Source organism: Rhinopithecus bieti, unplaced genomic scaffold (assembly GCF_001698545.2).
Source record: "Rhinopithecus bieti isolate Rb0 unplaced genomic scaffold, ASM169854v2 scaffold_15146, whole genome shotgun sequence".
In the NCBI taxonomy this organism is placed as follows: Eukaryota; Metazoa; Chordata; class Mammalia; order Primates; family Cercopithecidae; genus Rhinopithecus; species Rhinopithecus bieti.
The window spans coordinates 726458-747092 of NW_016808195.1; the positions used below are offsets into that span (position 1 = coordinate 726458).

The 20635-nt window shown below is 44.9% G+C and overlaps 1 protein-coding gene across 2 annotated transcripts in view; it reads left to right on the forward strand.

The window, feature by feature from the left end:
- ADRA1B (adrenoceptor alpha 1B) overlaps positions 1 to 20635 on the forward strand; it is a 96592-nt gene that overhangs the window by 58292 nt on the left and 17665 nt on the right. Inside the window, exon 2 of one of the 2 annotated variants that reach the window (XM_017885720.1) lies at positions 12853 to 13285. The exons of the other annotated variant lie outside the window; for it this stretch is intronic. Coding sequence (XP_017741209.1) covers positions 12853 to 12899 — 47 coding nt within the window. The 3' untranslated portion in view covers positions 12900 to 13285. Of the gene's footprint in view, positions 1 to 12852; positions 13286 to 20635 lie in introns of those variants that run through there. 2 annotated transcript variants of the gene reach the window in all.

Sequence of the window (20635 nt, forward strand, 5' to 3'; positions counted from 1 at the left end):
TGCCTAATAAATCCTGCTTACCCGCTTTTGACCCTTAGCAGAATCTGAATCTTCCCGCGGCTCCTTCCTGCTGTGACCAACACTGAGCAATGTCTGGCTTGGTCCTAATCCCTAGAACCCCAACCCTAGCTGGGGTTCCCGGGCCAGTCCCCTAAATGGGCCTATTTCCTGAGAGGATAAAGCCCAGGCAGACAGAGGGGCTGGTTCCCTTCCCCTTCCCTTTGCATCCCCAGGCCAACACTCCACTGATTGTTTGCCTGTGCCCACAGAACTTGAAAAGACATCCAAACTGCAGACATTTCTGGATAAGGTATGGATCCTTGGGGCCCAGCAGCACACAGGAGCACAAGAACCCTCCCAAGCTTTGCTAACTTGTGACCCTGCCTGGGAAAAAGCACTGAGGAAGGTCACACAGAAAGGTGGAGCATTCTTTGGAGTCAATAACTTGGGTTCTAGTCTCAGTCCTACTACTGATTTATTGTATGAAGAGCAGAGTTACATCCCCTCTCTGGATCTTGGTTCCCCGTCTGTGTAATGGTGGAGTTGATTCTAAGGTCTTTGCTGCCTCTGAAAGCCCCGAGTTTGAAAAGAGAATAAAGGACAGTGAGTAAAATATGAAACATTTTTCTTCAGAGATTCAGAAAAGCCTAGGAGGAATGCTCTTCCCACATTCCATCCCTTTTTCTCTTTCTACTTTGCTTTTCTAAGTTGAGCTTCATAATTTTGCAAATGGCAAGGACCTCTTCCAATAATATTAGCACATCGACCATTCATTCTGTAGGTGATTGAGAGAGAAAATACTTAAAGGGGAAAGAGCCAGTGATTGATGTAGTTGAAAAGTGTAGGGGTGTCAGGTATGTCTGGATCCAGGGGCACAAACAAGATTGTCAAGCTACTCACAGTCTCTTTCTCCTTCCTGTAGCTTCCATCTTTTAGTTCTGCTTATCTTTGTATATTGCCCTAGTTTCCTTATTGAAAATGCCTTCCTCACGACATTCTTACAACTTGATACCCCCAAAAGGAGAAACAAGATTGTCCAGCAGTTCTGTCAAAAAATGAAAAAGAAAAAGAAAATCAGCTGGGCGCAGTGGCTCACACCTGTAATCCCAGCACTTTGGGAGGCCGAGACAGGTGGATCACCTGAGGTCAGGAGTTCAAGACCAGCCTGGCCAACATGGTGAAACTCCGATTCTACTAAAAATACAAAAAATTAGCTGGGCATGATGGTGGGCACCTGTAATCCCAGCTATTCGGGAGGCTGAGGCAGGAGAATCGCTTGAACTCAGGAGGCGGAGGTTGCAGTGGGCCAAAATCGCACCATTGCACTCCAACCTGGGTGACAAGAGCAAGACTTCATCAGGAAAAAAAAAAAAAAATCCTAGGAAGCCAGAGATTCTGTATCACAAAACCCCTTAAGATTTTGATGAAGGCTATAGGCTCTCTTTCCATAAAAACGCACATACCAAAAAAATTACATTTTCATTCAATTTTAGATGCCATACCCCTGTGTAAGATCTCACTATCCTTGGTTTATATGCTCTGAACTGCATTTTAGTAATTATCTAGGCCAACTCCCTCAATTTTACACATGGGGAGACTGAGGTAAATAATTTTACTGGGTCACACCAAAGCTGTAGAACCCAGGTCTTCTGCCTCTTTGTCCAGTACCTTTTACATTCCCCTGTGCTACCATCCTGTAGTTAAGTACATCCTCCAACAGAGAGCAGTCCTTTTCTTGCCCAAATAGAGAAAAGAGGGCCCTAGGAAAAGAAAAACCCCAACTCCATTCCCAGAGAAGAAGGAATCGTTTGGGGCAGTTCTGAAAACATTGTGTTAGGAACACAAATCTTCTAACAAATCTTACACAGACATCTGATATAAAATCAGCTCATAGTGGAGTGAAGAGAAGACAGAGCCTCCTCAGCCTCCTCCTCTTCCTGAGACCCTTGCTCTGGCCTGCCCCATTCACCCTGGGGTTCCACAGAATGATGTTTAAAAAGCACTGGTCTAGTGCAAGTAAATGGAATTTGGAGTCAATAGGGCCTGGGTTCAAATCTTGGCTCTGCATGACCTTGGGCAGTTCATCTTGCCTCTTCTGATCTAGCAAATGGACATGATCATCACAGCCCACCAGGACACACAAAGGATTCAACGAGATCATTGTAGTATAAACACCGAAATGCAAATCACTGGGCAGATGCAAGTTATAATTTGGACCTTGGATATCTGAAGCCACAAGGCACTAAAGGCATTTCCTGAGCTGCTCAGTTCTGATGATCTCATTCATTACTGGTGTTTGGAGGTCACCCAGGCAGCACAGAGAGGCAGTAGCAGCCTCCTGTTTCTTTCCAGAAGGAAGACTGGCCAAGCAGTGGCTTACATATCCCAGAGGGTACTAGGGTCCAGATCTGCCCCTAGCCAGAGTCTACATTTTGCTGGCCTTTCCAAATCACCTCCTGGTATCCAGGAGGACCCAGAGTTCATCAAGAGTCCCTCAGACAGACAGGTCCTCTCTGTTCTGATCTCCCAACAGGCAGCAAAGCAGCCCCACTTTTTCCTCTCCAGCCACCCAGACTGCTGGGCCATTGTCACCACTGAAGCATGCACAGGAATAAATCTGCCAACCCCAGTCAAGAGGCCAGTGGCTTGGCAAATGGAATACTAGTTAATTTTCCAGACTTGGACTCAAATTCCACCTCTGCCAGTTAGTAGCTGTGTGATATTGGGCAGCTTACATCATGGGTCTAAACCTCCATTTCCTTAACTATAAAATAGAGATAATAATACTAACTACTTCACAGGGACATAGGGAGGATCAAATGAGATCATGAGGCTAAAACAGTTGACACCATGCCAGGCACTCGGTGAGCATCCCATGAACATTAGCTATTAACAGAGGTAGTCATTCTTCAATTATTTACTTGGATATATGAAATTTGGAAAATCTGAATATAGAAACAAAACAATTCAGGTTTTTTGGGTCAGATTCCAGGTTTTAGGACTTAGGGTCCACCCTGAAGAAGAAAGACGTAAGTTTATCACAGAGTAAAAGAATTTTGTTGGTCAGGCGCAGTGGCTCACACCTGTAATCCCAGCACTTCAAGAGGCTGAGGTGGGCGGATCATTTGAGGCCAGCAGTGTGAGAATAGCCTGGCCAACATGTGAAACCCTGTCTCTACTAAAAACATAAAAATTAGCCAGGCATAGTGCATGCACCTGTAATCCCAGCTACTCAGGAGGCTAAGGCAGGAGAATCGCTTGAACCTGGGAATCAGAGATTGCAGTGAGCTGAGATAACTCTCAGAGCGAGTTATCTCACTGTCTCAAAAAAAAAAAAAAATTGTCCTACAGCATGAAGACACATTACTCAAAAAGGTAATCAGTCCAAACTAAAATTAAAAATAACTTTAAACATTTAATAAAAGTTATAGAACATTCCAGGTGACAAAACCAAAATGGGTAAGGGAAGTATACATGTGTTAGGATTAGCACATCCTGTGACAGAAGAGGTGGAGGAGGGGACCAGGACAGTGGCCCCAAGCATGCACCTGAATTCAAGGCCCAGCTCTCCTACCCAAGTCAAGCACTTACCCTCTTGAGGCCAACCACTTTGCCTGTAAATTGGGAATGCGATTAGCACCTACTTCACAAGGTTGGGATGAACAATAAATGAGACAAAACATGAAAGAGCTTGGCACAGAGTAGGCACTATTTTATTAACCATGGGGACCTTGTATATCCTCTGTTCCAGCAGTTCTCAGCTTTTCCTGGATCAGCATTTCCTTTAAGAATCTAATAAAAGCTAAAGAAAAATGAACACAGCAGGCTCAAACTTCACCTATTATTCCTGCCCTGCTAAATCTCCCAAAGGACACATGGAACCCAGGTTATAAACTTCTTAACAAATATGCTTCCTCAATATACAGAAGAAGCCAAAGAGAACATACAAGAGTGAGGAATCTGGCCCTGTGTTAGACATGTGAACACAACATGGAGGGAGACCAAGACCCAGGGTCAGGGAACTCAGCCTGGGTGAGAGGCAGCAGGTCAGCAAGCAATCCCATTCAAGTGCATCACAGATAGAGGGTGGTCCACTACTGTTCTCACTTGGTGAGACCCCAGTGTCAGGCTCCATCTCCCATTGGAGGGATGGTGGTGATGGTAAAGTGCTCCAGGTTCTTGCAAGGAGTTTGCCCCCCAAGGTTGGTTGGATTTGGAAGAATTTGCATCCTTCCACAGTTTTGCCAGCTTATACCTGGACCTGCCTTTTGAAAGTTAAGAGCCAAGAATTTGACACCTTTTTCTTTAGCTTCCCCTTGACAGCCGTTCCCTTGGGCAATAAGTGGCTAACATCCAGCTGACTTGGCTGGAGTCAGAGGTTTAGTGTCCAAGCTAATTCACTAAAGTGTGGGCGTTGGGGTGAGGAGGGGGCACACAGGTATTACCTGCCCTTATTCCCTCTCTGATCTTCTTTCCTACCTTCCCTGTTTGCTACTCTTCAAATGATAGGGGCAGGGGGAGCCTCACGACTCCCAGCTCAGGGACTTTGCACTTGTTGTCCCCTCTGCCTGGAGCCCCTTCTTTCCATGTGGCCTCTTCCATGACCTCCTTTCCCGCTTTGCTCAAATGTCACCTTCTCAGTGATCATCCAATTTCTCCTACCGTTCAATTTAAAAGTGACTTCCCTATTGCCAATACCGTCCAGCAATCCCTATTGCCCTTTCCCGCTTTATTTTTCTCCATAGTACTTATCACTGCCTGACATATATTTTTCAAACTTATTTACATGTGTACTGTCTGTTTCCCCACACAAACACTAGAAGTGTATATTCCATGAGGATGCAGATATTTGTTTTGCTCACTGTTGTTTCTCCGCACTTCATGTAGTACCTGACACATTTTAGGTGCTCACTAAATATTCTTGAATGAAGAAATGTGTATTACCCTGCCATGACTGTGAAAATGCTACAGTAGCAGAACAGAGTGCTGTGGGAAGCACATGGCATTGGGTCCTACCTCTAAATTGATGGAGCAGTTCTGGTCAGGGAGGGCTTCCTGTAAGAAGTGGCATCTGACAAATGTCATCTGGGACTCACTGCCCGGCAACCCTGGTGTTTCCATAGTCAGTGCTCTCCCTTGTGCCCCTAAGTGGGGATGGAGTCTGAAGGCCTGCCGTCTGATTCTGGCTCAGCCCCTACCTAACTCCCTGGCCCTCTCTGAGGCTCTGTCTCTTATCTGTACTAAGCCAGAGACAATAGCTAGGCTCTGCGGATCTGTTACTTCAGCTTTTGTTCTCCCCTCCTCATTGCACAATCCTCAGATAAGCTATTTTTGGAGACAACTTCATTGGGATTAGTAACACAAACAGCTTTGGCCCTTGCTGATGGCTTTATTCAGAGAAACAGCATCTTCACAAGAGATTTACAAAACTGCTTGGGAGCAGAGGAAAACGCCAAAACCTAGTGAATGCTCTCAAATATTGTGTCAGCCACTACTGTCAGAGGCATGCTATGATAATCACCAAACACCATCTGAAACCCAGCCAACCACTGACACCTGTGCAGTACTTCATTCGCTCATTTGTTTTTTCATTCATTCATTCTGCAAACTATTCTTAAACACCTACACAAAGCTTGGAGCCAAGGACTTGAACAAAACCTGTCTTTGCTCTCACAAAAATTTCATTGTGAAAGGGGAGATCGTACAGTCATTCAAAATGGCCAGGTGTAGTGGCTCACAACTGTAATCTCAGCACTTTGGGAGGCCAAGGCAAGAAGATTGCTTGAGGCCAGTACTTCCAGACCAGCCTGGGCAACACAGCAAGACCCTATCTCTACCAAAAAAAAATTAATTTAGAAAAACCTTACATACAAGGTAGAAAGATATTTGTGTAACACACGAGTTAAGTATTAGAACCATAGAATCAGCTAGAACTGGATGACAATCCTGATTTTCCCATTTATTAGTTGTGTCTCCTTGGGCATATCACCTATCCTCTGAGAGGGTCAGTTTTCTTATTCTGTAAAATGAGAATAATACCTATCTTAAATTGAAGATCAGTTACACTTGGGATGTAGCATGTTTAGTGCAATATCTGGCACATGGTATTTGTTCAGTAAGTGGAAGTTATTAAGAGCCATTGTAGGCATACCAATAAGGGGCTTTGGGAATCCAAGGGTTCATGTCCACTTGCACAGAATAAGAAAGGCTTCATGGAGCTTTTGAGATGGGTCTAAAAGATGTGGCCGGCTGGGCGTGGTGACTCTCGCCTGTAATCCCAGCACTGTGGAGGCTGTGGAGGGCGGATCACCCAAGGTCAGGAGTTCAAGACCAGACTGGCCAACATGGTGAAATGCTATCTCTACTAAAAATACAAAAATTAGCTAGGCATGGTGGTGCATGCCTGTAAACTCAGCTACTCTGGAGGCTGAGGTAGGAGAGTCTCTTGAACCTGGGAGAAGAAGGTTGCAGTGAGCCAAGATCCTACCACTGTATTCCAGCCTGGGCAACAAAGCAAGACTCCGTCAAAAAAAAAAAAAAAAAAAAAAGATCTGGCCAAGTAGAGAGGGCAAGGAGAGCAGAGGAAACAAAGCATGATGAGGAAGAGGAGAAGATGGGGCTGGGAAAGGAAGCCAGAGGCAGATCAAGGCAGCAGAAGGAGCCCCACCAATGTAAGCGGACCATTGTGTGAGGAGAGCCTAAGATTTGCCATAGAAGAAGGAAAGCCGTGTTTCACAGGGACCACCGGGCAGCAAAAGAGAGAGAAAGGTAGAGGGAGGGACTCCAGGCTGGAAGGGTGGTTAGGGAGCCCTGACAACCTGCCAGCAATGAGGATTCAAGAAGGGAGTTTCAAGGTGAGATCTGTGAAAGGTGACTGGGTGGGTGGCCACAGAACTGGCCCAAGAGGTTCCATGTCCATAGAGTTGCCTCATTACAGTTTTCCTGTGACAGGCTAAACAGGTACAGTAATCTCCACCTGAAAGAGGAGGAAAATGACAGTCTAAAAGATTTCTTTCTTTGGTCACATAGCTAGTGTGAGGGAGAGCCAGAGCAAGACTCCACACTGCCTGGCCCCAACTGAGACATTTTTTCTCTTTCTAGATCTTTCTATGTGACAGATGGGTTTCAACCCCAGATTATGATGCCCAAAACATAGCTCAGATGAGTAGTAGTACAGCCTGATCTTTAGGACTTGGGCTTGAGGTCAGAAAGAACTGCATTCAAATCCTGGTTCTGCTACTTGCCAACTGTGTGGTCCTAGACCAGTGATTTAACTTCTCTCAGCCTCCGTTTCCTGATTGGTAACACTGGCAGAATAAAAGAATCTTCTTCACAAAGTTGCTATGAGAAATAAATGAGCCAATGCATAGAACTGAGAAGTACTGGGCATATAGGAAATGCTCAACTAATAGCCAACAGTATTAGTGATAGCATTATCCAGTGTGAGGAAACAGAGAAAATGGAGTCTTAGAATTAGCCGTCAGGAAAGTGCAAACCTCTCTGAGACAGGGGTAAGGGGTATTAGAGGACTCTCTCTTGAGGGTACATTATGAGACGCTTCAACTCTCCTGAGATATATACTATTTTGGGAGACCTCACAGTAAAAGAAAAAGAAGAAAACAAATTATAAATCCAAATCATCTGAGCAGGGGCAGATGCTAACTGGGGCTGATGAGCAAATGTTGAGGGCAAAACAAGGTCCAGGAGCTGGACTCATGTAGAGACTTCTAGGCCAGGGGCTCTCAAACTTTCCAACTGCAACCGACAGGATGAAATACATTTTACATTACCACCCAGTATACATAGAGAGATATAGCTATGCAGATATAAATACAGACAGATCCAGATTTCTCAATCCCAGCAATATTGAAATTTTGATTTGGATAATTACTTGTTGGGCAGGGGGCAGGCACTGTCCTGAAAACTGTTGAATGCTTAGCAGCATCTCTGGCCTATACCTACTAGAAGCTAGCAGCATCTCCCACCACCAGCTGTGACAATCAAAATTGTCTCCAGTCAAATGCCTCCTAGGGGGGTAAAATAGCTCCCAAATGAAAACCACTGATGGATAGAGATGTAAGAAACAAAAGTTTCATGAAAGTTACCCATATTTACAAAATGTACTCTAATAGTTCCCATTTTGTATTATTAGATGTCACTTTTTTAAAAGTACTAATTTGGGGATGGGCACGGTGACTCACGCCTGTAATCCCAGAAGTTTGGGAGGCTGAGGCAGGTGGATCACTTGAGGCCAGGAGTTGGAGATCAGACTGGCCAACATGGTGAAACCCTGTCTCTACAAAAAATAATAATAACAATAATAATAATAATAATAATAGTGCTAATTGTGGTCCACTAACTCGATTTTACACCATAAGAACAATACTTTGAGGGGCACTATTTCAGGTGAAGGTTTCTACTTATCCCAGGCCCTGAAGAACTCAGTTGTAACTGTTTTCCAATGTCCCCCATCATTCCCAGAGGAGACTCCCTATTGGGAATTGGGAAGATGTTTGGGTTGGGAAAGATACTTATCCTCTCAGGGCCTCTGTCTCATCCTCTGCAAAATGCGGATCAAATGTCTATTTCAAAGGCTTGCGTGGACATTAATGAGATAATTCTTAAAGTAAGCACTACCTCTAATTGAGCCATCACTATGTGATAGGCACTGTCCTAAGGGCTTTATACAGATTTACTCATTTAGTTCTTACTTTGTTTCCATAAACAAGGTGTTATGGTTATTATCATTACTGTACAGATGAGGAAAGTGAAGTTCTAAGAAGCTAAGTAACTTGTCCAATGATGCATACTTAGAAAGGTCTGGTGGTTTTAAAATATTTCTGCAGATTCTTTGGCACTCCTCTCATTAAGAGGTGAAGCCTAATCACCCATGTCTTGCATGCAATGCAGCAGAAGTGACCTATGGGACTTCCAAAGTCATATAAGGTGATTCTGTTTCCACCCGTCTTTCTTTCTTGGAATGCTCACCCTTGGAACCCATCTATCATTCTATGAGAAAGTTCAAGCCACATGGAGAGGCCACATGGAGATGTTCCTACCGGCTAAGGTCCCGGCCAGCAGTCAGCCTCAACTGCCAAACATGTAAATAACTCCTAAGTGAAAATCAACTAGCTGAGCCTAGCCAATCCCCATAATGGTGATGAAAGTAACAATAATAAGTGATTGGGCACCTAACAGGTGCCCTAGAAATGTCCGTTCTGCCTTGACAGAGCTAATGAAATGATGGGAAAGATTTGATGTCTGGTATCTTCTGGTCTTGACTTGCAAAGGAGTCAGAGGGCATAAAGCCAGGAAGAGATGTGCTTTGTTGTTTGACTTATTTTCCCATCCAATTAGGTAGGCAGCTTTGTGTCTCGGGGACCTCCAAAGCTTAATATCAACAACCCAGAACATTGGGACTAAAACCACAATGTTAGAACAACACATCAATGAGGTAGGCATCATTACTGTCTCGTTTTTAGGCTTAGAAAAGTTAAGGTAATTAGTCCAAGATAACACGGCTTCTAGGTGGCAGAGCCAGGATTTGAGTCTTGCAGCCAACCAACCTTGTTCTGCACACCCCCAGCCTGGACAATCCTCCTTTGTCCCTGGGAGGAAGCTCCTCTCACCCTCCTGCTTCTCCAAGCTCCCACCTACCTCTGCCCTCTTTCTGGTCTCTAGCTTTTAGAAGACAAAAGCCAGGAAAACTTGTAAGTTTCTCCTGCTTCCCTCTCTCCCCCACACCTCACCTGAAGGAGGGAGGCACAAAGCCTGCTACCTGATTGAATCTGGGGAAAGGATGGGTGGGGGCAGAAATATGAATGAATATCACAAATTATTATCCAGTTACTCACTACCTAAATGTCTCATCAGTCCCTATCCGAAGGCAGTTACTAAGATGCTCTGCGTGTGTGTGCACACACATGCAGGATGCAGCTCTGACTCAATCTGATGTGGATGATGTTCAGTTAATCCTGCTCAAGGCCACTCCTCAAAAGCTTATGTAGTGCAGGGATTGATGAGGAAGCACCTGCTGCAGAATTCAGGGTTGAAAGTAATCACCAGGGCCTATCATGGGGAGGGGGGAGGGGGGAGGGATTGCATTGGGAGTTATACCTGATGTAAATGATGAGTTGATGGGTGCTGACGAGTTGATGGGTGCTGACGAGTTGATGGGTGCAGCACACCAACATGGCACAAGTATACATATGTAACAAACCTGCACGTTATGTACATGTACCCTAGAACTTAAAGTATAATAATAATAACAGAACAACAACAAAAAAAAGAAAGTAACCACCTTCCTTCCCCTTCAGCCTGACCCCAGGATGAGCCTGAAGGTTTTTCATGAAGGGGTTCCAAAGGCAGAGGCTGGTAGCTTCCCCACCAGGGCAGAGTGAGCAGGACTTCCCTATCCCAGCCAGATCCCTCTGCTGCTTCAGAAAGTCCCAAGGGCTGGCCAGTCCAGGGCTGTGATCTGTCCAAGAGAATACCCTGGACAAGGCTTTCCTCTCCACCATCCCCGACCCCCACCTGGAAAACACGTGCAGAGAGATGTCAGAGAGCACCAGATTCCTTCTGTTAGGATTCTCCCCCATTACAAGCCTTAAACCCCATATGTTCTGGCACCACACTCTCTCACTCTCATTACTGAGGTAACAGAGACAGGTATTCTTTCAACACCCACTCAGCACATGCCGCTAGGGCCTCTTCTCAGCCAGACACACTTAAGATACAGTGATGAACAAGGATCTTCATCACTGCCTTGGCGGTGGGAATGTGGCAAGGGTGCCAGCCGAACCGAAATTGGGATTTGAAGTTTGATTGTGTCTGCTGCATTAGTGGCTCACAGGTCCTCCCAAACATCTGTTTGCATAAAATGGCATGCATGCATCACAGGATTCTGCAAGAAGGGGAATTTTGCAGGTGGATCTCTGGGGGCAGAGAGACAAGATCTTTTTTTTTTCTAGCATCACTGATCTCTCCTTTTCTTCCTCTGTTGACCTGTGTTGCCTTCCAGCTACCAAACTACCCCGGTATTTCCCCTAACTAAAGCACTCCACGTTTATTTTCCCTGACTCCACTTTCCCTCCCCGGGTTCTTTCTGCCATCCACTGAAGATGGCTTTCATCCTTACTTCTCCTTGAGAACCCTGCTTGTCAAGGTCATTAAGGATCTTGATGCTGCCAGAGCCAAGGCCTCATCTTCCTACACCTCTCAGCAACATTTGGTGTGACTGATACATGGTTTTTCATTTTTGAGCACTTCTTTCACACTGCTTCCAACCTTGCTGACCACTCCTCAGTGGAGAACCTTCTCCTCTTCCCAATCTCTAAATGTTGAGGTTCCTAGGACTCAGTCCTTAGGCCTTTCTCTTCACTCCCCGGCCACCTCCTCCACTCCCATGACTTTAAGTTTATCCACAATGGTGACTCCCAAATTATGTCACCAGCTCAGGCTTTTCATAGGCATCTCAAACTTAACATGTCCCAAACTGACCTCTTGTTTCTTTCCCATAATGGCTGCTCCCCCATCTCAGGAAATGGACCAATGTTCATCTGAATGCACAAAATAAAAATCATAGCACATTCTTGACTTCTCTCTGACTCTTAAACTCCACATCAAGCATCGGAAGCTACCCAGAATCCATCTGTTTTGCACTACCTCCACTGCCACCACCACCCCATCATCTCCAGCCTGAACCACTGCAGTTGCCTCCTAACTGAACTCTGGGTTTCCACCTCAGAAAGCTGTCAATTTGCCCCTCCTCCCCAGCTACCAGAATGGTCTGTTTGAAAAGTAAATGAGGCTGGATGTGGTAGCTTACACCTGTAATCCCAGCACTTTGAGAGGCCGAGGTGGGTGGATCACCTGATGTTAGGAGTTCGAGACCAACCTGGCCAACATGGCGATACCCCATCCCTACTAAAAATACAAAAAAAAAAAAAAAAAAAATTAGCCAGTCGAGGTGGCGGGTGTCTATAATCCCAGCTACTTGGGAGGCTGAGGCAGGATAATTGCTTGAACCTGGGGGATGGAGGTTGCACTGAGCCAGATCAGGCCATATCACTCCAGCCTGGGCAAAAGAGCAAAACACCGTCTCAAAAAAAAAAAAAAAGAAAAGAAAGAAAAGCAAATGAGACTATGCTTCTGCTGGAACCCTCCAATGATTTCCCATCCATAAAATCCACATTTTGCAATGGTCTGCCCCTCTCTGTTTCCTCTCCCACCTCCTCTTCTGACACTACCCCCTCCCTCACTCCACTCCAGCCACATGGGTCCCCTTAATGAACACACCAGAGACAGAGCCTCTGCTCTTGCTGTTTCTTCTGCCTGTGCTCATTCCAGATATTTACAGGTTTCGCACCCTTCAAAACTCAAAAGTGACCCCTAAAAGAGGCCCTGATTACCCATTCTAAAACAGATCGTCTATCACTCTGTAGCTCTTTACCTGGTTTTACCTTTTAATTAGCATATATTGTGAACTGATCTATTATTTATTTATGGGCTATCTCCTCCATTGGAATATGAAATCCACCTTGGCAAGTACTTTAATTACTTTGGTTACTTCTGGATTCCTAGATCAGGGAATAATAACTGGCACACAGCAGGCACTCATTAAATATTTATTGAATGAATGAATGATGTCTTAATATCTGGTCTCTGGCCAGGCCCCAAGTAGTAGCATGCTAAAGCTGATTTGTACCAGCTGAGAGCAGTTTATAAGCATCTCTGTTCAACTTTGCCTTCAGTGACATAATGACAGCTTGAAATATGCTGATGGGAATATGTACACCACAGAAATTGACAAACACTACAAATCAGGGCTCCTTTTTCTTTTCTTTTTTGTAGAGCTATTTACCAGCACACCAAAGGGTCTGAAAAAGGACTGGAAATAATCTTGGAAGAAACTCTTTCCTCAAAGGACTCTGGATCACTGAGAGGCCAAGCAGTGCTGCCTCTGGGCCCTGCTGACAAAGCCTGATCCTGCATTGGAAAGAGGAGCATTCTGCTTGGAACAAGGCACTGTGGGACCTGAAGGGAAGAGAGTTCCATCTAGCCCTTGAGGCTTTGCAGCTTTGGGAGGGCTGGGACACAGCATAGCCCTGAAGGAGGAGGAGAGTTCACAGAAGCACCAGAAGCATCAGCAGCAGTGACTACTCTTTAATGCAACTTGCTGAAAGCAGTTATTAAGAAGGTGGTGGGAAGAAAGGAACCCACAGGGCCCCCAGAAATATCTGGGGAGCCTTTTAAGAGGGCCTGAGTTTGACGGGTGAGGACTAGTAGACAGATTTTCTTTTAAGAGACAATGCTCACCCAGGCTGGTATGCAGTGACACTGTAGCCTCAAACTCCTGGCTCAAGGGATCCTCCCACCTCGGCCTCCCAAGTAGCTGGGACTACAGGTGCATGCCACCATGCTCTTCTAATCTTTAAAATTTGTAGAGACAGGGCCGCACTATGTTGCCCAGGCAGATCTCAAACTACTGGCCCAAGTGATCCTCTTCCCTGGCCTCCCAAAGCACTGGGATTACAGGTGTAAGCCAGTACACCCAATCTAGACAGAAAATATTGATTATTCACAATCACGTGACCTAATTTGCACCCTCTGACTTGTGAGACTAGAGAGACTCATCTTTGAAAAGAGGTGTGTGCTCTGAGGCCGGCTCTTTTATTTGAACCGACAGCTTTTAGTACCAAGAGCTGGAGCTGTGATTCTCAAACTCAGAGAGGAGAATCACTCAGTGAGCTAATTAAAAATACAGACTCACAGTTACTTCCAGCCCCCTCTAACGGATTTAGCAGATGGAAATAAGACCCAGTAATCTGCATTTAAAGAAATGATACAGTTGGTCCATGGACCAGATATTGAGAAGCATTGTACAGACGGTCAATGACTCAGGAGGGCTCAATTTAAGATTTATTGACTTTACGATGGGTTTCTGGAGGCCTAGCCCCATCGTAATTCCAGGTGCATGGGTGCTCCATCTTACATTGCCCAGATAAGGGCTAGGTTTTACTCCCCGCTCAACGGCGCCTACGGTCTTACGGGGTCCACTTTGCTAAACACCGAGTTGGAAAAGCAGCTTCCTCTCTTTCCCAATCTCTGATGGTGCTGCTTCCAGATGTAACTTCTACCTGCCCTCTGCCTTAAGGGTCCCTAGAACCCAGGATGACTCCAGAGAAAGTAAGCTTGTCATCGACCCGTCACTTCCCAGGTGGTTAACGTCCACACCCTGGCCCCAGCGGCAGGGGAGCCGGGCCTGCGGGCTAAAGGGCGGTGTTGTAAGAAGCTGGACTAGCCCGATTCCAGAAACCAAACGGCAGTTGTTATCACGCCTTTTAAATCACGCGTAGAGGTTTCAGTTTCTTCCTCTGCAGGCACGTAAATATTTGCCTTTGGGTTTCTGTGTTTTCTGCCGTTGCCAGGAGCTCCGATCCGCCTCCCGCGGCGGGGGCGCCCAGGTGCGCGGGTCTCTGCTCCGGGCTCAGCGGGCCGGCGCCACGGCGTCTCCAGCAGAGCGCAGCAAAGAAGACGAAGCCTCCCGGGGCCGTTCCTCTCCGCCTGGAACGGGGCATCCTTCCTCCGTACGTGCAGAGACTTGGAAGCATCTCTAGACACTGCAGTGACCGAGCCCGCTCCACGCCCCCTTCCCCTTCCCCGAGCAGGTGCTTGGCGTGGGGCATGCTCGGCGTTGAGGTGGACCCGCGCGCCACCCGCTGGCCAACGCGCCTAAGCGACGGAAGTGCAAAGAAACCAGGCTGCTTGGCAATTCAGCTGGTGCGGCCCCTGCGGCACTTCCCCTATCCCTCCATGGATGCAGCAAGATAGTCTAGAATTCTAGGTTAGGAATGCTTAACCTGGGGTCCGTGCGCTGGCTTCAGGGAATCTGGGAGCTCTCTAAAATGCTATGAACAATGTAGTATTTTTCTGGAAAAGGGATGCACACTTTTCATGAGTCTAATTTTATATGGTCTGTGGACCAAGTGCCAGGCAATGTGAAAGCCATTGGTGGTAAGTGATGACCAAGCAGACGTGTCACTTCTCCTCGTGGACTTTGTAGGCTGAGAAATGCTGCCCCCCTCCCCCGCACCCCGCCGCCGCCCAAAATATCTTCACATCCTAATCTCTGGAACTTGCGAACGTTACCCATTATGGCAAAGGGTACTTTGCAGATATGATCAAGTTAAGGATCATGAGATGGGGGGATTAGCCTGGATTATCCTGGTGGGCCTGATATCACAAGGGTTCTTATAAGACGAACACAAAAGGAGACAGACAGAAGACAATGTGACAACAGAAGCAGGAGAACAAAGAGACAGACATTTTAAGATGCCACACGACTGACTTTGAAGATGGGGAAACAGGGCCGTGAGCCAAAGGATGTGGGCAGATTCTGAAAGCTTGAAAGGTCAAGCAAACAGCTTCTCCAGACCCAGGGGCCTCTGGAAAGAACCCCACTGCTAACACCTTGACTTTAGCCCAGTAAAACTGACTGTAGACTTCTGACCTCCAGAACTGCAAGAGAATCAACGTGTTTGTTCCTTTATGCCACTACTTTGTAGTGCTTTGTTACAGAAGCTTTAGGAAGCTAATATGCATCTCCGCAGGCGTCAGACCCTAAAAGTGGTAAAAGACCACAGTCCTTTACAATGCTGAGATTCTCTGTATCACTGGTCCTTCCCCTCTCCAGGAGGAGACAACCAAGAGACAGAAAGTCTAACTGACCCTACAGAAGTAGATTTACTGAACTCACCTGTGCCATAGAGGTACAACTACATCTGAGTCCCTTTCCTGGAGAGTTTCAGAACTAGTTAGGAAGATAAAATTCAAATTGCGTCAGTGGCCGGGCATGGTGGTGTATGATTGCAATCCCAACAGTTTAGGAGGCTGAAGTGGGAGGATCACTTGAGCCCAGGAATTCAAGATCAGCCTGGACAACATAGAAAGACCCCATCTCTACGAAAAAAAAATATTTTAAAACTTAGCCAGGTTTGGTGATATGCACCTATATTTCTACCTACTCAGGAGTATAAGACAGGAGGATTACTTGAGGCCATACACTGATGGCCATTTGGGCTGCTTTCCACCTTTTGGCTATTGTGAATAATGCTGCTATGAGGATGGGCATATAAATATTTCTTCCAGACCCTGCTTTCAATTCTTTTGGATATATACCTAGAAATGGACTTACTGGATCATAATTTGATTTTTTTAAGGAACCCAATACTGTTTCCCATAGTGGCTGCACCATTTTACATTCCCACCAACAGTACACAGGGGTTCCAGTTTTCACCACCTCTTCATCAATTTTGTTATTTTTCTGGTGTTTGTTCTATAGTAAGCACTCTAATGGGTGTGAGGTGATATCTCACAGAGATTTTGATTTGCATTTCCCTAATGATTAGTGATGTGGAGCATCTTTTCATGTGCTTATTGGACATTTGCATATTCTCTTTGGAAAAACATTTATTCAAGTCCTTTGCCCACTTTTTAAATCAACTTATTTGTGTTTGTTGTTGATTTTCAAGTAAGTCTTTTAAGTCAGTTTTTTGGAGGGGGTAGGATGTATATAAAATAAAATTCACTATGTAAAATGAATTTCACCATTTTTAAGTGTAAGATTTTAAGTGTATGATAGGTTTCAACAAATGTATGCGATCATATAACCAACACCACAATCAACATACAGAACATTTTCATAACCCCAAAAATTTCTCTCAGGCCCCTGTGCCTTCAAACTCCTCTCCCTTCATCAGCCCTGACAACCACTGATCTCCCCTATAGTTTTACCTTTCCCAAATGTCTTATAAATGAAATCATACCCTATGTAGCCTTCTGTATAAAATAATGCCTTTGAGATTCATCCATGTTGTATGTGTCAGTAATTCATTCCTTTTTATCAGTGAGTGGTTTCCAGTGTATGGATATACTATAATTCGTTTATTAATTCATCAGTTTATGGACATTAGATTGTAAATAAAAGTGCCATAAACATTTGCGTACAGGTCTTCCTTTCTCTTGAATGAATACCTAGGAGTCGGATTGCTGGGTTGTATGGTAAGTGTATGTTTAATGTTATAAAAGCTGCCAAACTGCCAGGTGCAGTGGCTCACGCCTGTAATTTCAGCACTTTGGGAGGCCAAGGCAGGCGGATTACCTGAGGTCAGGAGTTTGGGACCAACCTGGCCAACAAGGTGAAACCCCGTCTCTACTAAAAATACAAAAAAAAAAAGCCAAGTATGGTGGCAGGCATCTGTAATCCCAGCTACTTGGGAGGCTGAGGCAGGGGAATTGCTTGAACCTGGGAGGTGGAGGTTGCAGTGAGCCCAGATCACACCACTGTACTCCAGCCTGGGCGACAGAGCAGGACTCCGTCTGAAAAAAAAAAAAAAAGGCTGCCAAACTGTTTTCCAAAGTTGCTGTGCTATTTCATGTTTCTCCACACAATGCATGAGATTTCTGGCTGCTCCACATCCTTAGTAACACCTAGTATATGATTGTTTCATTTTTAGTCATTCTAATTGGTTTGTAGTGCTCTCTTGTGGCTTTAGTTTGTATTTCCCTAAAACCTAATGTTGAATATCTTTTTATGTGCTTATCTGACCTCTGTACATCTTTGGTGATGTGTCTGTTTAAATATTTTGCTCATTTTTATTGGCGATTTTGCTCTTCTTATTGAGATGTAAGTTATTTATTTATATTATGTGTAATTCTTTTAACGTATATACGCTTTGCAAATATTTTCTCCCAGTCTTTTCATTTCTCTTGTCTTTTTGTTTCTTTAATAGTGTCTTTTGAAAAGTAGGCATATTTAATTTCAGTGAAGTGCATACTTTTTATTGTCCTGTAAGTAATTTTTTTATTTAAAAACAAAGCAGGTTAGGTGTGGTGGCTCATGCCTGTAATCCTAACACTTTGGGAGGCCAGTGTAGGAGGATTGCTTGAGTCCAGGAGTTTGAGACTAGCGTGGGCAACGCAGGGAGACTCTGTCTCTATAACAAATTTAAAAATTAGCCTGGCATAGTGGTGCGCATCTGTAGTTCCAGCTACTTGGGAGGCTGAGTCCAGAGAATTGCTTGAGCCAAGGAGTTGGGGGCTGCAGTGAGCCATGATTGTGCCACTACATTCCAGACTGGGTGACAGAGCCAGACCCTGTCCAAAAAAAAAAAAAGGAAAGCAAAAACCCTGCTTGCTTGATGAGGCTTATGGGAAGAAACAGTTGGTCTTTGAGTTAAGGAACATGGAGTAGGCAGAAATTAGAGTGAGCCTTCATTGGACCAAATGGAGAGGAGAGGAGACAATTGCTTTAGATTCAAACAACTTCCAAGCCCTCATTGTCTCTCTGTGCCTCATAAGCGAGGGAAAGTGGAGCTCTCCCATATAATCAATTAATGGCATGAATAAATGTATAATTGCAGAAAAGAATAAGTATTACAAAGGAGAGATGCACAGTGCTCTGAGGGCTGACCACCAGGCCCCAGGCCTAGGTGGAGGTGGGGAGGGAGGAGATGTTCAGGGGTGACTTTCCTGAGGGAATGGAGCTTGAGCTGAGCTTTTTTAACTTTACTTTTTAGAGATGGGGGTCCCACTATGTTGCCCAGGCTGGCCTCGAACTCCTGGGCTTAAGCAGTTCTCCCGCCTCAGCCTCCCAGGTAGCTGCTACTATAGGTGTGCACCATTATGCCTGGATTGAGCTGAGCTTTCGAGATGGGGCGGGAAGGGAGCATTGAGGGCAGGGGAAACAATTCAGGCAGTGGCTCTCGCAGGAGGGTGCTTTCTGAAAGGCCAGTGTGGATGGTACTGAATGAAGGAGAGAGAGTCATAAGGAGGCTGGGAAGGTACGCAGATCTTGAGGGTTTGGGGTGTATTTTTGTCTTCATTCTAAGAAACTGGGAGGAAAATTTCCAGTTTTGCAGGTGATGTGATCCAGATGGGCATTTTGGAAAGATCAATCTGGTTGGTGAATGGAAGGATGATGGATGAGAGAGGGAATTTGTGCTGCATTAAAGTTAATTTATCCTCCTCACTAAGGTGGGTATCATTTTTTTTTTTTTTTTGAACGATAACAAGTCTTGACAATGATGTGGAGACATTAGAATCCTTGCGCCCTGCTGGTGGGGATATTAAATGGTAAATCCGCTATAAAAAAAACAGTTTGGCAGTTCTTCAATCAGTTAGACATAGAATAAGCATTTGACCCAGCAATTCCACTTCTAGGTATATCCCCAAAGGAACTAAAAACAGGTTACTCAAAAACTTACACACAAAAGTTCAGAGCATCAGTATTCATAGTAGCCAAAATGTAGAAACAATTCAAATGTCCATCAACTGATAAAGGGGTTTTTTAAATGAGGTATATCCATACAATGGAATATTATTCAGCCATAAAACAGAAAGAAGTACTGTTATATGCCACAACATAAATGAATCTTGAAAGAAGCCAAACACAAAAGCCTACATGTTGTAGGATCCCATTTATGTGAAATATCCAGATTCAATCTATAAAAACAGAAAGCAGATGAGTGGTTGCCAGAGCTGGGGGAAGGGGGAAATAGGAATTATTAATAGGTACAGAATTTATTTCTGGAGTGATAAAAATGTTCTGGAACTTGGTAATAGTGATGGTTGCACAATATGATGAATATTATATGATACTAATAGGAAATTTTATGTTATATGTATTTTACTACAATAAAAAAATTTAAGTTATTTTGTCCTCACCTCCCCCTTGGGATGCTACTTCCCTCATCTATGCAAGAAGGAAGTTGAGCTCACTGTGCCCTTCAGGTTCTAACTTTCTAAGATACCATAAACTGCTCAGGTAGTGTACTTTGCATTCTGCCTACCTATAGGATAACTTAAGTAGAGTACCAAGTAGGTAACAATAATACTAAACCACAGAATTAAAAAGTTACTCTCTTTTCAGTCTCTTTTACTCTTTCTGATTGTGTCAAGTTGAAAGTCTTGCCTTGGTGCTAGTGCAAAGCAGGTTCACTGTGCACCAATTGCTTGCCAAGTTAAGAGAATATTCACACACATAACCCATTACATGAAATGGGCTTATTACTCAGAGATAGGCAGCAAGGGACAACAGAAGTCCAGGATTCACAATGAGCCAGTCCCTCAAAGCTCAGGAAAAGCTGCCTGGGGCAGATGAAGGCTCATCTGCACATGCCCCCTTGCACCACAGCTGAAGGACCCTGGAAAGCAGCTCATCCTGGGTTTTATACCAGCGGATATGGGACTCACTGAGCTAAAGCATTAAAGGACATCCTGTGTCTAGGAGGGACTGAAACAAAGCCCAAGCTGTTCCAGTCGGCTCCTCCAAATCTCAGGATATTATATCCCCAGCACATTCTTTAATTACTCTTGAGAACTATAAGCAAGATGAGGGGGAGAACTGGGTCCATCCAAGAGAACTGTCTTACTAGTAGACACCTAACACCCCTCTAATACTTGCTAATCTCTTTCTTTATGTGTGTTTTTTTTTTAATTTTCCCTTTTTTACCTTTTGTAGAGACAGGGTTTCCTTGTGTTCCCTAGACTGGTCTCAAACTCCTGGCCTCAAATGATCTTCCTACGTTGGCCTCCTAAAGCACTGGGATTACAATCCTGAACCGCTACCCCAACT